The sequence below is a fragment of the Corticium candelabrum genome, chromosome 9 (genome assembly GCF_963422355.1).
Source record: "Corticium candelabrum chromosome 9, ooCorCand1.1, whole genome shotgun sequence".
Lineage (NCBI taxonomy): Eukaryota > Metazoa > Porifera > Homoscleromorpha > Homosclerophorida > Plakinidae > Corticium > Corticium candelabrum.
The window spans coordinates 2,761,667-2,777,502 of NC_085093.1; the positions used below are offsets into that span (position 1 = coordinate 2,761,667).

At 41.1% G+C, this 15,836-nt stretch overlaps 2 protein-coding genes across 2 annotated transcripts in view; one reads left to right on the plus strand and one right to left on the minus strand.

The window, feature by feature from the left end:
• Window positions 1–402: 402 nt before the first annotated feature.
• Window positions 403–10,210, minus strand: LOC134184929 (uncharacterized). The gene is made up of 16 exons (XM_062652700.1): window positions 9,667–10,210; window positions 5,650–5,784; window positions 5,039–5,315; window positions 4,451–4,593; window positions 4,162–4,269; window positions 3,996–4,095; window positions 3,896–3,931; window positions 3,773–3,838; window positions 2,778–2,857; window positions 2,597–2,713; window positions 2,454–2,538; window positions 1,457–2,374; window positions 1,293–1,397; window positions 952–999; window positions 732–880; window positions 403–672 (listed from the first exon to the last, which is right to left on the minus strand). The coding sequence occupies exons 1-16, from the start codon at window positions 10,065–10,067 to the stop codon at window positions 573–575; spliced, it is 2,868 nt and encodes a 955-aa protein (XP_062508684.1). The 5' UTR covers window positions 10,068–10,210; the 3' UTR covers window positions 403–572.
• A 382-nt stretch (window positions 10,211–10,592) lies between these two features.
• The window catches only part of LOC134184514 (rho GTPase-activating protein 17-like), a 12,054-nt gene continuing 6,810 nt past the window's right edge, over window positions 10,593–15,836 (plus strand). Inside the window, exons 1-6 of the mRNA XM_062652225.1 lie at window positions 10,593–10,663; window positions 10,738–10,777; window positions 10,839–11,018; window positions 13,125–13,216; window positions 14,158–14,269; window positions 14,333–14,409. Of these exons, the coding sequence (XP_062508209.1) occupies window positions 10,614–10,663; window positions 10,738–10,777; window positions 10,839–11,018; window positions 13,125–13,216; window positions 14,158–14,269; window positions 14,333–14,409 (551 nt within the window). The 5' untranslated portion in view covers window positions 10,593–10,613. The remainder of the gene's footprint in view (window positions 10,664–10,737; window positions 10,778–10,838; window positions 11,019–13,124; window positions 13,217–14,157; window positions 14,270–14,332; window positions 14,410–15,836) is intronic.

Consider the following 15,836-nt stretch of genomic DNA (forward strand, 5'->3'; position numbering starts at 1 on the left):
CTCATTTTGTTTTACACGAGTTTCAATTTTAGCTTAGTTTAGTTGATGAACACTACTAGTAGTTAGACAGTACATAGTACCCTGCATTGCAAAGTGTATCATAGATAAAAGTTCAAATATATGTGATTAACAGAGAGAGAGAGAGAGAGAGAGAGAGAGACAGAGAGAGAGAGACAGAGAGAGAGAGAGAGACAGAGAGAGAGAGAGAGAGAGAGAGAGAGAGAGAGAGAGAGAGAGAGAGAGAGAGAGAGAGAGAGAGAGAGAGAGAGAGAGAGAGAGAGAGAGAGAGAGAGAGAGAGAGAGAGAGAGAGAGAGAGAGAGAGAGAGAGAGAGACAAAGACAGACAGACAGACAGAGTGCATAAACGGAATTACTGACACGCACCTACAGTAACAAACAGTGCCAAAGACAGCAGTAAAGTTGGAAGACTTCCACAAAAACAACTTTAGTCTTATTTAATTAACTACTTACCATGTGCTCAAATCCTTAACATAAAGCAACACACCTACAGTGTTGTTTCAAATAAGCTATCAGTGAATAGAATGTGTTCACAACATCTCATTACAAACATATCATTCACTAATCTCAATTACAGATCCGTCTACTATATTAGCTGACAGCAACGACCTGGAGCCCTCTTCACCAAGCTTATCAGGAAGACCCAACTCACGTCTGCACAACCAATAAAGGTCAGCATATTTCCACATAAGTACTACATATACTTGTCACACCTCAGTTCGTTCACAGTAGCGTATATAGGCATGTGTACTTTCCGGCATGTCCACTTTGTTACTTTCTCGTCTGTATGAGATGAACCATAATCGCTTCCTTCTTTGGGAGTCACACATGTGAACTCCATTGTGCCATGCAGAGCACGAGTCTACAGCAGCATAAACATTAAATTAGTTTTAGAGTTACTGACATTGTGTTTTGGTAACTTTCTATGCATACCAACAGCTGACCAAGACATAGTCGACCAACATCAATATCAGCCATCAACTGCAAAACCAAACCTTTCTGTCACAGCACAGTGTGTGTGTGTGTGTGTGTGTGTGTGTGTGTGTGTGTGTGTGTGTGTGTGTGTGTGTGTGTGTCTGTGTGTGTGCGTGCATGTGTGTGTGTGTGCGTGCGTGCACGTGTGTGTGCGTGCGTGCACGTGTGTGTGTGTGTGTGTGTGTGTGTGTGTGTGTGTGTGTGTGCGCGTGCATGTGTGTGTGTGCACGTGTGCGTGTTGTGTGTGTGTGTGTGTGTGTGTGTGTGTGTGTGTGTGTGTGTGTGTGTGTGTGACTTACAGCCAACCGTTCGTTATCAGCCCCCGGATGTGTAGCTGTACATATAATTATGTCGATCACATCAGGACCACACACCAGTGAGACACAATGGCCAATCGCACTCAGCTAGTCACAAAGTCAAGGCTTAACTACACCATCTCCTGCTCTGACAACAAATCACTCACTGTTGCACAAAGTACTTCTTGACCATGTAAAAATCCACCACCTGCTGACAGCAAAGGTAAAATAAGCTTTATACACTTACGAAGACGAGCCACTCCAGGGCCGTCTCCATGTACTGCATCATTATCATCATAATCATCATCGTCGTCGTCTCCTTCAGACTCCAAACTATCACGTGAATGCTTTTCTGTGTCACTGCTATGATCTGTTGCTAGTTTCAAAAGAGTTGGTTTTGGTTCTTCCTGAGGAGGTTCCTCTTTAGTTTCCTCCTTGACAGTTTCATCTGTTTTGTCAATCCCTGCATCAGGTAGCTTTTCTCCTTCCCCACTCGTGGAAACATCTCTTGAGTCTTCCTCACTGTCACTACTGTTAGATTTTGCTTCTTCTTCTTCCTCTTCACCATCATCACTATGAGACCTCTCTGCCTCTGATAATTCTGAGTCACTATCTTCAGGAACGACTAATGAGTAGACGGCATTGAACCAACGACTTACAAACCCAGCATCCTCATCAGCAAGTTGATCTGAGTTTGGAGACTGAAGTGAAGATGAGGTTGTTTCCCCTAACCCAGAATCCACTGATGCAGTAGGCTTCACTTCTTGTGTTTCCACAGTTTGAGATTGAGTGTGTCTACCGTGTTCCTCCGTCACTGGCTCTTCGGCTGTTGGATTCAAATTTTCACTAACATTTTGAGTCCCTTGTGCAGCATCTGATTCCACTGCCATTGAAGCAGATTGCTCATCAGGCTTTGAAGTAGGTTGCTCATCATTAACCACTGCCTCAGAAACCTCGGTTTCTTCATTTTTCAATTGTTGCTTATCAATGAATGATGATCCAGGAACTAGATATAAGACTGTGTTCTTCACAAAATGTTGTACTGCCTCAAAAACTCCCCTTAGTGAGCCAGACGTACCGACATCCTATGAAATGCAACAAACAACAATAACAAAAAAATCATGAAGTAATAAAGTTTATCACAATGTATAACGATCGACCTACCTGTGCACATACCATCCAACAGTTACTTGCACAATGTTTTGCCCTCCACTCTTCCTCCTCCATGTTGTAACGAAACGCCTTCGTCCTAAATCACACAACATAAATTGCATCAAGAACATTCACACAATTACAATGTCTCAGACTCGTGATGTTTCAGCAACTTGAGTTCTTCAATAACAGCAATAATCTGACCTCCACCTGTAGCCTTTCCAGTACGAGAAACACCACCACTAATGGCCAATGCAAACAGGTCATTTGAGCTACATGCAACAACTTCATTAGTGAACAAAACAAAACGAGTAGGACACACGGATGTTGACATACGCTATTGCATTGGCAGTAACATCTTGTGGTAGACGATGTTCTATTCGTATATTAACATTTGTACCATGTTGACTAGTAATCTGTACACAAATTCCATTAAGCAAAGAAGCACGGGTATCACATACTGACTTAACAATGAGGTCACATGTATCACAGGTCATTTTGTTTTTGCAATGTGCTTAACAGTGTTGTACTAAAGTTGGCAATTTGCACTACATTTGTCTAACATGTACTTGTTCACACACCATTTAAAGATACTAAAAGCTTAGTGTGCCAATGGCTTCAAGGAATGGACATTAATTAAGTGCTGAAGAGATAAAATACACTACAACTATAATACACATTGTATCAAGTGTACATGTGTGTGTGTGTGTGTGTGTGTGTGTGTGTGTGTGTGTGTGTGTGTGTGTGTGTGTGTGTGTGTGTGTGTGTGTGTGTGTGTGTGTGCACGCACACAGGCGCACAAGCGCACTCCTGTCTGCATGTCAAACAGTAGAAATCATACCTAAAGCCATTGCATTCTTCTAAATGCATACACACACACACACACACACACACACACACACACACACACACACACACACACACACACACACACACACACACACACACACACTCGTACGCACACATGCATGCACACAAGCACACACACACACACACACACACACACACACACACACACACATGCAAGCACGCGTGCGCGTGCACACACACACACACACACACACACACACACACATGCACACACACACACACACGCACACACACACACACACACACACACACACACACACACACACACACACACACACACACACTTCAGGATGCAAGTCATACACACTTGTGCCTGCCGCCACCTCCCCATTACATTACCCCCTGTCACTCAAAATATCAAAAAAACCAAACTATTAAAGCAAAATGTGGTATCAAAATGAATGCATCAATGTTCATACTGAAGTCCCAAAGACAAATAAAAAATAAATTAACAATCGAACCTGATAGTGTACAGCTGTAAATGACAGAGGCTTGGGGATAGGCCAGCCAATGTTGCACAGTTTAATCTTCACACAAACAACATCAACAACAAGACAACAAGCACGAATACGACACAATCTCACCAATAGAGACAAAGCGTCCGAAAACTGCCACGCTCTCTGTTACCAAAGAAATGAACTCAAGATCAACAAAACGTAATACAATCAGCCACAGCATCCGTACCTCTGTTCGAATCGTGTACACAGAGTAATGCTTGGCTAAAAATCGTTTTCTCTCGTCGCTCACTTCGTCTGCTGTTAGCCAAAAATGTGGCCCAACTTCACTGACAAAATGGGTTGCAATGAATATCAAACACGACAGGCAGTATGCAGACTGTAATGCAGACTACCTTCCGAGGCTTTCAACCATGCCGTCTAGAGTCGCCAGCATGTCGGGGTCGGTCAACGAGCAGCCGTAAAACAAGAGGTTGTAGTGCGAACTGATATGCTGCATGAATCTAAAAGCAAGCGTTGTAGATCAGTCAACGTTCAGTGTGTGTGTGTGTGTGTGTGTGTGTGTGTGTGTGTGTGTGTGTGTGTGTGTGTGTGTGTGTGTGTGTGTCACTGTGTGTGTGCGTGTGTCACTGTGTGTGTGCACGCACGCAAGTGTAGCTGCAAACGTTGGACCAACTATCTTACCTGTTGAATGCCACATCTCGAACCATCAACTGGCGATAGTCGGCATGCCCGGCTATGACTTCCTTCTTCCCATTTTCAGTGAAGTCTCCGTGTAATTTGAGTAAGCGAGTCGGTCGTACATCAGATCGTAGCTCAGCATAGACCTGATATCATAATCACTTGATTATTACCCCAGTGCTCAAGTAAGCCCCCACCCCAACTTTGTCCAAGGCTCTAAGATTTCTACACCTCTTAGTCTTTTAATAGTGCTAATTGGTGCTTCCCACAGTGACTGTTTGTTAGATTTGCGTCTGTAAATCTTCAACTTGTGCATGCCTGGTGACCACGTGTGAAAGGTTTTAATAACTCAGATATGTATAGAAGATTAGGTTTCTATACTTTAGGTAGTGGTGGTGGTTTGAAGCTCTAGTGTAGCAACATGCTGTTTAAGTTAATAAATCAATCACTTCCGTCAATGCACTAGGTGTCGATATTTGAGTAAGACCCCATGCCATACCTTTGACTAACCAACCATTGGGGTGGGGTAATACTCAAGTGAGTATGATAATGAGTTATCAACATGCGCTGCTATTTAGTAAACTGTTTTGCCTGTTGAATGTTTCTTCTGAATCGGACGCATAACTCTTGTTCAAATCGTGTAAAATACGAAGTGTGTGGACGCGACCAATCCCAGACGTCGCCTGCAAATGCATTCACACAAACATGCAACGTTGAGATTGTGTTATCATACGTGTATACTGCATGTTTACGACCATGATTGATGTCCATCATTCGGTAGGCGGCCTCCAGCATTGTATCCCAATTGGTCGTCAAAATTAATGGCCAGGGACCTGTTGTGACAGCACGGTGACCACGAGTGGCCGTCCTAGACAAACAGTGCACGTTACTTGCATAGAATCGATGATTAAGTGCACACGGAAACTGAATACTAAGTGTACACTACGTAAGGAAAGTCAAAGGTAAATACTGTGTGTGTGTGTGTGTGTGTGTGTGTGTGTGTGTGCGCACGCGCGCGCATGTCACTGTGTGTGTGCGCACGCGCGCGCATGTCACTGTGTGTGTGTGTGTGTGTGTGTGTGTGTGTGTGTGTGTGTGTGTGTGCGCACGTCACTGTGTGTGTGTGTGTGTGTGCATGTGCGTGTCACTGTGTGTGTGCACACACATGGGGTACCATTCAAGTGTAGTTTACACTCTCTTACCTTATGACCTCAGTGCATGACCACGAGGGAGGCCTCTCTGCTTCGACGAGAGGCTCAAACCAATCCACACACCCTTTGTCCTCCAAAGCCTTTCTGAACAACTCCACAAACTCGACAGCCAACAAGCTCTGAGATCTAAAGTTTAAACCCAAACTATACTTCAAAAATTATTTAATTAAATATATAAGTTTCGGTAAGTTTCCATGTACAGTTGACATCAAAAGGCTTACCACGCCCAAGGCCATGCACACATTTTCAAACAGTTCACCACGCCCACGCATGCATTTGCAACTTTATGTATGGTGAGTGTTGATTAAAAAGCTCACCAAGTGCATGCATTGCGATTAACACTATTTACAATAGAATGTTGATTATCTAAAGTAATTGGGAATTTTGTGTGTTCATAAATTCAAATGTATGTACCATATAATCAAACAGAAGAATTTTTCTCACAGTATACATACAATTAAAAAGAGCTAGAAAATGAAATTATCTTTGACTGACATAGATGATTCAAGCATCCATGTAGCCATGCCAATCAAACTGCTGTACTCAACTGCTGTATGTCTTTTGCTTAGTAAGCACACAAACTAAGCACATAAACTATACAGACATATGGGAAAGCAGCAGCAACACACGAGGTAGTAGGCAAACTGCCGCAAACCACCTGATCTGCCAGTGAGTCTGCACTTAGTGATAATTGACGTTTTGTCTGATTGACATTTGAATAATCGTTGTTCTACAAATCTACTGTATTTATTAGCTGAGTACCCTGTCCTCCCCCAGGCAAGTTAGCAACACAAATTTCAAACCTATTATACACTCCCATTATTGGGTGAAGAAAACACAAAATGAGCAAATTGATTGTATTCATTACTTATTTATTATTTATTATTTATATTTTTTAGTATCAATTATTTATCTATTTTATATTATTATTTATTATTTACTTATAATTTATTATTTATTATATATTTATAATTTGTTTATAAATAAACAATAAAAAGATAAATTTATTATTTATTATTTATTAGCTATTATTTATTTATTATTTATTTATTATTTATAATTTATTTATAAATAAACAATAAAAAAGATAAATTTATTATTTATTATTTATTTATTATTTATTTATTTATATTTTTTATTATTAATTATTTATCTTTTTATTGTTTATTTATTATTATTACTTATTTATAATTATGTGTCGTGCTCAACCAGATCAGTCTGGTTTGTAAAGTCTATTACAAGTACCGAAAGCAGACCCTGCTTCAGAAGTACTTAGACCATCATGGCTGTCTAGAAAGAAGACATGACTTTACGAAGGATCCGAGTAGATCCCAGAAGCACTGTTTTCTGTAAGTGCTACAGGTTGTGATGACCTGGAATAATGTCCAGCCACCGTGCAATACCTGCGTGCACTGTGCCCAAAGCTCCCAAGACCACTGGAACCACCAGTGTTCCACAATGCCACATGTGGCTTATCTCCACTCGCAAGTCACTGTACTTCGCCAACTTCTCAGCATGTTTCTTGCCAATGTTGCCATCAGCAGGACAGCTGATATCAATAAGAAGACAAGTGTTTGTCTTCCTATTTCTGAGACAGATGTCTGGACGATTGGTTTTGATCTTCCTGGCAGTGGGAATGGTGGTATCCCACATCATAGTAATGTCATCCGTCTCCACAAGCCTATCAGGATGATGCCGGTACCATCTGCTCTCCACTGAAACCCCAAAATGGCGACAAACATCCCAGTGAATGATGGAGGCCACCTGATTGAGTTGATCAGTGTAGTCCATCGGTGCCAAAGCACTACAGCCTGCCACGATGTGGTCGACTGTTTCCAGGCCCACACTGCACATGCGGCAAGTAGGACTGACATCACGATGTAGAATCCTGCGCTCATAGTACCGTGTCCAAAAAGCTTGGTCTTGAGCAGCAACAACCAGTCCCTCAGTTGCAGCAGAGAGATTCGCTGCCTTTAGCCATCCGTAGGTCTCTTTCATGTCCACAGGCGATTGCTCAGTGAGACGGCGATACTGCCCGTGCATAGGCTTCCTGCTCCAGGACCACACACGAAGAGAACTGCAACACATACAGTAATGTCTCGCATCTGTTTCAGGCGCTTGCTCGAAGCCACCTTCAACCGAGATGGATGCATTCCTCTGTAAGCTCTGCGACTTGTCGTCCAAAGCAAGACTCCTCCGCAGCTGTGCAGTAAAGTGACAAGCCATGTGCTTGATCGAGTGTGAAGATTTTCCAGAGTCACACTCCCGTATCATCTGTATGAAAGGATCAGGACTGTCAGCAAGGTAACAGTTCAGCCTCACAATACAAGATTGATATGTCGACTCAATCTGTTGTAACCCCCTACCCCATCACTGCAAGGAGCATACACTCGGTCAACGTCTGCAGAAGGATGGTGGACACCGTGCATAGAGAGGAGCTTTCTGGTCCATCAATCAAGCTGCTGCAGGTCCGTGCACCCCAATGAATGACGCCAAAACTGTAAGTGAGAACCGGTAGTGCAAACCCAGTGTTCTCGCCAGTACCGTCAGTACCGTCATTTTGACGGTTGGGAGAGGGAAGGGACGTTTGGAGTGGGAAAAACAGCATTTATTGACAGTTGGAACAGAATTGGAAAGCCTTAGCATGCATAGTGTGGCATCACGGATCTAAAGACATCAGCAGTCTTGATGGTCCCAGAGTTACTAGAGAACAATACATATTCTCATGTCAGACATCTGGTAATCTTAGGGAGTACATGGTCTCCTTGTTGATGTTTGAGGTGAATTCCTGTTGACTTTTCACACAAGAAGTGCTAATGAGACTGTTGTTGCAGTAGGTGTTCTACTAGTTACTGTTTACCTTTAATCTCATGTTTTGTACACCCTTTTACTCTTTTAGGTCAACTTACAATTCCAGTTTTAAGTCAACTTGTCATTGTAATATTATATATAATCTGCTGTATTATCTGTCTGTCTGTCTGTGTTATGATTAACAAGGTTATGTTCAATGAGGTTTATTTAACAAGATCTGAGTGGCAATTTTATTGAATAGCCTACCAATCATGCAGTAACTTCAAGACTTACATGGAGTCTTCCGACATTTTGTTATAGTTAGCAAACCGTACCTCTTTTTAAAATTGTAGTTTACGTCTATCGTATTTTGTCTCATCTACGGAACGTAGGATCCGATATCTAAGTACAACAATATACTACTACGTACTATTACTACTACTACTAATATACATGCATCTGACTCTAATACAACTAGGGAACAGATAAAGTAATTTTATGATGTCATTACCAAATATGTCAACATCAAACACTTGATGATGTCATTAATTAACGTCATTATATTTAATGATGTCATATTGACGGTTGGCAACAAATCCTGGCTAAAACACTGAAACCCATTGATGGCTAGAATCCTGTGCCAACCATACAACTCAGTCCGGAGAACCACCCTCACTCTGCAAAAGTACTCACGACGAAGTCTCTCCCACATCATGCTGTGCTGAATAAAATACCGTTACTCTCATCTACACCCAAGTACTTGTAGACTTGACCCGGTTCCAGACAGTTGATGGTGTCCGTTTTTCCTACCATCACTCCAGAGTTGTGTCCAGCTAGCCTGCCGTTGACAAAGTGTGCAACAGCACTTTTGTCCAGACCAAACTTCATCTGGATGTCATCAGAGAAGGTACACACCGTGTGCAACAACCCATCCAACTGATCCGAGTTTTTGCCATATAGCTTCAGATCATCCATGTAAAGTAGATGACTAATGAGCTGACGTTTGGCAGTCTCACAATGCCCAGTGGTCATCCGGTAGCCGTAACCGGTTATATTATTATTTATGTATTATAAATAAAAAAGATAAATAAGTAATAAATATTTATTTTTAAATAAAAATAAATAAATAAATAAATAATAATAAATATTTATTACCTATTTGTCTTTTTTTATTTTCTTATTTCTATCATATCATACTTACTATCACATCATACTTACTCGACGTCTCTCTTTCCACTACTCTCTCTCTCCCTCTTCCGCAGAGCGTCGCGTATCACCTCCGTCTTCACCGGCATCTTCTCTCCCTTCATCTGCGGCAAGCCCAACTTCTCCATCAACTCCTCGATCAGACGTTCCCACATAGGAAAGAAACCACACGACAGACCAGCTCCAACAAACGGTATCACCGTCCTTCTTCTCACTCTCTGAACAAGCATGTCCCACTCTGTTAAGTCACACTTTCTGGGATGAATGTCGTGCTTGACAGCCTTGTTCTTGTCGTGTTTCGCGCTTGATGAGATTTTGTGGCGCTCGGAAAGTTCCATTCGGGGCGTTTTCTTGAGACTTTTTGCTCCAGTTTGGCCTTGGTGTTTAATCGCTTGGAGAATGTCGGGATTCATCACGACACGATGCTGTGTACTGTACGGCAATCGGTTTCGAGTTTCCCGGATGTCAAGCTCCTAGTGTGACTTGAGGTTGAGTCTGAAAAATTATGACGTGACTGTGTGTGTGAGGAAAGAACTGTATTTTTATATACATGTATGCATTGTAGGATATCGTAATCGTGTTTTGTTAAACGTTGCGCATACGGGATCAAGACTCCGAGGCTATGAATAAAAATGTTGGGTCACAGAAAGCTATTTCAAATGTATAATGCAGTAGACATTACTTAATTAATTGATTATGCATTATGCAAAATAAATTAAGTAAATTATGCATTATACAAGTAAAAGCAAAGAAAAAAGACAAATTGTGCACAATGCATTTGCTTTGTATGTATCAACACATTATTCTAGTACTGAGTATTAGTACTTAAGTTTTGGTATTAATGACACACCAATTGCGTACCAATTAACAACATTAATTAATTAATTAAATTAGATATGCATTGTAGAATGCGCATACAAACTCAAGTACTCCGAGGCTATTTATCCTTCAGATCAAGAATGAAGAAGCTGCTGCGAGTGAAACAGCTGGCAAGCGAAAACCTCGGCAGGTAAAGCAAGCATCCGCTCTACTATAGCAGCACGAGACAATAACTTCCAATCAATTGATCGCAAACTGTCACAGAGCGGAGAAAACGGAAGATCTCAACGATGAACTCCAACAGGTCATTCCATTTGTACTGATAAAGTCCACGCCAGTCACGCACGCTGTCTATACGCTTCCAGATCGAGAAGAAAATTGAAAGCATCAAGCATGCGTGTCAACTGACTGTCAAGAAATTGACAGCCTGTCTGTGTTCTTCGATCAGTGACTTGGACCGAGTGAAGAGTGAGATGGGCAAGGTGAAAGTGAGCATGGGAGTGAAGCAAGGGAAAGTGCCTAAGACTGAGGAGCAGAAGCGAAAGGTGTGAGTGTGTGTTCGGTATCGATATTTAGTTTCAGAATCTCATGTTACATGGTCGTCTGTGTGCAGACCTGCCAACTTACATGAGTGAGTTTGTAGGAAAAAATGCGGGAGATTAAAAATTTCCGGGCACGCCTACAATAGCTTTAATTAATATCAATAAATTTTATATTGTATAAGTGTTAAATAATATGTAAATAATATTTAATTATCAAAATTTAAATATGTGCATGCCCACTTGGAGTAGAAGCCATTTAATTAAAGCAAAGAGCAACAAAGTATAACCAATTAATTAATGTGCCTAATTAGCGACAATAAGCATCAATGCCAATTACTGAACATAATAGTTAATTAAACACAAAACTTGTATTACTGCCTATTAATAAAATTTAAACTTATGTAATAATTTTGATAAGGTGGAAGAAGTCGGAAGACACTGCAATAGACCCAACTAGTATCAGTAGGAAGATTGGGCATTGCCATACTGTTTTAAGAATCCCTCATTGAATCTGAAATTTCTGTATTAAATCTTGAACTAAACTCCACACGGTTAGAGCTGCCAACTCTCCCGCATTTGGGAACCTTCCTCCCATAGCTACCCGCGCGTTTGGCATCAAATCTCCCACATTCTGACCACCACTGGTGGGTGTGTCTGTTCTGTGTAACCATTAGGGCATACAATACATACCAGATATCCTGATATCAATGTCTAGCTAGGCCTATGAAACAGCCCCTCTTAAATTAAAATATGAAATAATCAACCGGATATAGAAGGAGGAGTTGGTCAGGCAAAACTGTCCGAAAGTTGAAAAGGGGAGAGGTTGGCCCAAGCTCCTTGGTTAAGGCGTTAGTTGTAATGCTGGAAAAGCGATTGAAAACAACTACAAAACAGTAGAATTTAGAATATCGCAACTAGCCGCGAGAGTGTGTGTATACCTTGTTCTTATATTAATTTTAATTAACAAGCGATTTTTTATGTTTAAAAGCTATTCCTTGTGTTGTTAAGTTTTGTTAACATTGTGCAAGTCTTGTCCGTAAGCACACAAAGATCATTTAAAAACTGAAAGTCATATTAATTAATTTAATTTAATTTTATTTATTTATTTATTAAAAAACAGAACTTTGGAATCGTCTGATGGAGGGAAACTTGAAGCATCTGATGAGAATAGCAATCGAAGGTCTCGAACTAACCAATTTGATTACAATAGAGTAAACGACATTATTGATGTGTTTGCTACTATTGAAAACCAGAAAACTGAAATTGTAAACAGACATTACATGCTGAGCACATGACCAAGCAGTGACATTGTGTACTCATCTTTTTCTGACTCTATAGCATATGCATCAGGGTTGTCCCCAGCATACAAAAGGCACGGCGCTTCGCCATGCCTTGCCTTCCACTTGGTACAGGTCCGCCATGCTTTACTGCATGAGTAGACAGTGATTAGCTATGAAGATTATGGACTTGTATTTGTATTTTGAAAAGTGGGAAGTTGTTTGAGACTAACAAGTAGTTCCTGGGATGCTTGGTTTGAAGATAAGACCAATTAGGACAAAGACTGCCATATGGCATGAACTTAATTGTAATCTAGGTGCCCTGCCCCCTATGTAGGTCAGTATCTGACGGTAACAAATGATTCTGTAGATATCTGGTCCTTCCTATACTACTAGTAGGTTCTCAGCTTCTGGAGGTCTGGAAATTTTCCAGTGGCTATAAGGCTTTTTATTGCTATCATCTGGTCGAGCACAGTGAACTAAGACGGAGAGAAACTTTAATAATAAACCACTTTGTTCTTTTTGTGCCTGAGCATTCCATGACAACAGTTTGTGGCTTCTCAGGGGTAAGCAAACCCGCACCAAAGCTTTCCTGGAGCCCGCCACCACAAAAATTGGAATGGGCATGGTTGTAGCAATTTCTGCCGTGCCTTACAAATATCTTGGGGATACCCCTGTGCAAGCTATCTATTGCAGTATTATTGTTATCAACGTTATAGAAATTTAATTAATTAATTTTTAATTAATTAATTAAAACACAGTCTACTAAGCAGTACAACATGCAAGTAGAGCAAGGATATAAATGGCTGTGATAACTGATGTGTTTATGCAGCGTAAACTGCCAGAGTATGGGCTTGCTACAGGCATGCTGGAGGCAGCAAGTGGCCTTGAGGACAAAGCGAGTGGATGCAAACCGCTTCTAAGGTATGAAACAAGGCAGTATGGTTGCTGTCTTTTAATTCGGGATTTTCTAAAACTAGTTTTACGTTAATGTACGTGGATAGTCACATTATGTGTGTGTGTGTGTGTGCCTGTCTGTTTGCCTGTCTGTTTGTCTGTCTCTGTGTGTGTCTGTCCGTCTGTGTTTCTCATTCATTTTCATAAATGAATGCTATTACAACCAAAACTATTTAAAATATTCCAGATACCCAGTAGGGTCAATACACACAGGGGTAGCGTGACGTCTAGAAATGGTGGGCTAAACTTAACGATGCTACAAGGCATGCCCACTTTTATGGATACATCCACTTTTATTGGCTTCTAATTGACTGATACGTTAAAATCAGTGGCAGATCCGGACTGAAAAAAGGGTGGTGTATATACTATAGTAGCCCGCCATCCTGTTCTCCTCACGGGCAGATTAGATTAGTTGTTAGTAAATTGATTTATCATTGTATGCACACACACACACACACACACACACACACACACACACACACACACACACACACACACACACACACACACACACACACACACACACACACACACACACACACACACACAAACAAACAAACAAACAAACAGACACTTCGGTTATATAGGTATCCAGAACAGCTTTGGTCCTCACATGTATTTACAGTCCACAATTAGTATGCCCACGCCTACAAATGATGTGGCTAAGCCCAGTCTAGCCCATGCCACGCTGCACCCCTGATACACATCACAAACTAATGTACACAAAACTGAGTATGATCTGTCTGTCTGTATGTCTGTCTGTCTGTGTGTCTGTCTGTCTGTGCCTCTGTGTGTGTGTGTGTGTGTGTGTGTGTGTGTGTGTGTGTGTGTGTGTGTGTGTGTGCGTGCGTGCATGAATGTTTGATCTGATATTGCCTCCTAAAAGCAGTACTACTTGCATGATCTAGTTGCCTGTTTGAGAAGTGTGCCGGCTGTGAAATGGCTCTGGCAGCCACGAGAGTAGAACACGAAGTAAGTATGGAGCAGGAAGTCGTGGCGCCAATCAACTCCATCCTTGATGTTAGCAGTAGCAATGATAGTGCAGAGCAGAACGTGTATTTGGTTCATTGTGTTGTGATGTAGGATGAAGTCAAGCAGATCACTCAAGCTCGAAAGGCTCTAACGAAAGCCAGGCTGGACATGGATTCTAACAAGTCGAGGTTTGTTACGGTGTGTGTTCATCCTAGTTAACCAGTTTGCATATCAAAATTTATTAATTATTTTTGGACATCAAATTTAATGATTAGATAATTAATTATGTGTGTGGTAATCAAGCATTTTCTGATAACAAATTTAATTTAGAATGTTTGTTAATGATGTTTAATTAACCAGATTGGATATTAAAATTATTTTATCTGCTTACCTAACTGTTTATCTGTTTGTTTGTCTGTTTGTTTGTCTGTTTATCCATTTATTTGTTTGTTTGTGTTTTTGTATGTTGGTCTGCCTGTATGTGACTTGTCTGTCTGTCTGTCTGTATGTATGTATGTATATATGTATGTATGTATGTCCAGTGTGCGAAATAGCCTTTGACTGACCACTGGACATCATGTCCTGTCAATTTAAAGTTTTCCAGACATTAGAAATGTCTGGTCGGACATTCCAATCCTGGCAAATACTAATTATCATTTACAATTAATCACATATATACATACGTATATTTATCAGACAAATATATATATATATATATATATATATATATATATATATATATATATATATATATATATATATATATTCTTGCTGGGTCTTATGGACACCTGCTTGGGAGTAAAGACCTTGCAATACCTCCTCCAGGAGTGAAGCAATGACACGTGCAAGCAAACGTGTACACGCAATGATCCCACCACATCTTTTCCAACATCTGAGTCCACCACACTAGATATGCAAACACAAAGAACAAAGTGGTCTGGGTGGAGGCATATGTTTCCCCATTCAGATCTAGTCAATTTACTGTAGTGGATCAATTCATGACAATTATCATGGGTTGCTGCAGTAATTCGAGGTTGGTACACGTGTCCATGTGTTTGTGTTGCCAAAACAAATCTCTTTGGATACTCAGCTCGAACAGGTTGACAAAGACACTTGCCACTGCAGCTAGCTCGCTCGAGGATGCCTGACCAAGTGCCAGGTTCATGGCTCTAGATGACACTTTGATGTTGCATGCTTTTGATAAAGAGTCATATGCACGCAATTAGTACAAGCCACCTGACAAATTACTAAAAAAAGTCTGACTAACCATTGACAGACTTTCATTCCTCTGACAGCTAGACTACGCCCTAGCTAAAACCCATCCGCTTAATTATAATTCTGCATGCCCGTTCAGTTCGTAACTCAGAGCTGCCAACTCTCCCGCATTGAGCGGGAGACTCCCGCATTTGGGACCCTTCTCCCGCCTACCCGCATTTGGCATCAAATCTCCGGCATTCTGACCATTGGTGGGCATGCCTGTTCCGTGTAACCATACATGTACAGTACCCTTAATTTACTAAGTTACTGATTATGTGATATTCGAATATCAATGTATATATGTGCCAGTTCCTCTCTCCATCCGGCTGTTTGATCTCTGAGTCACGATGTTGACATA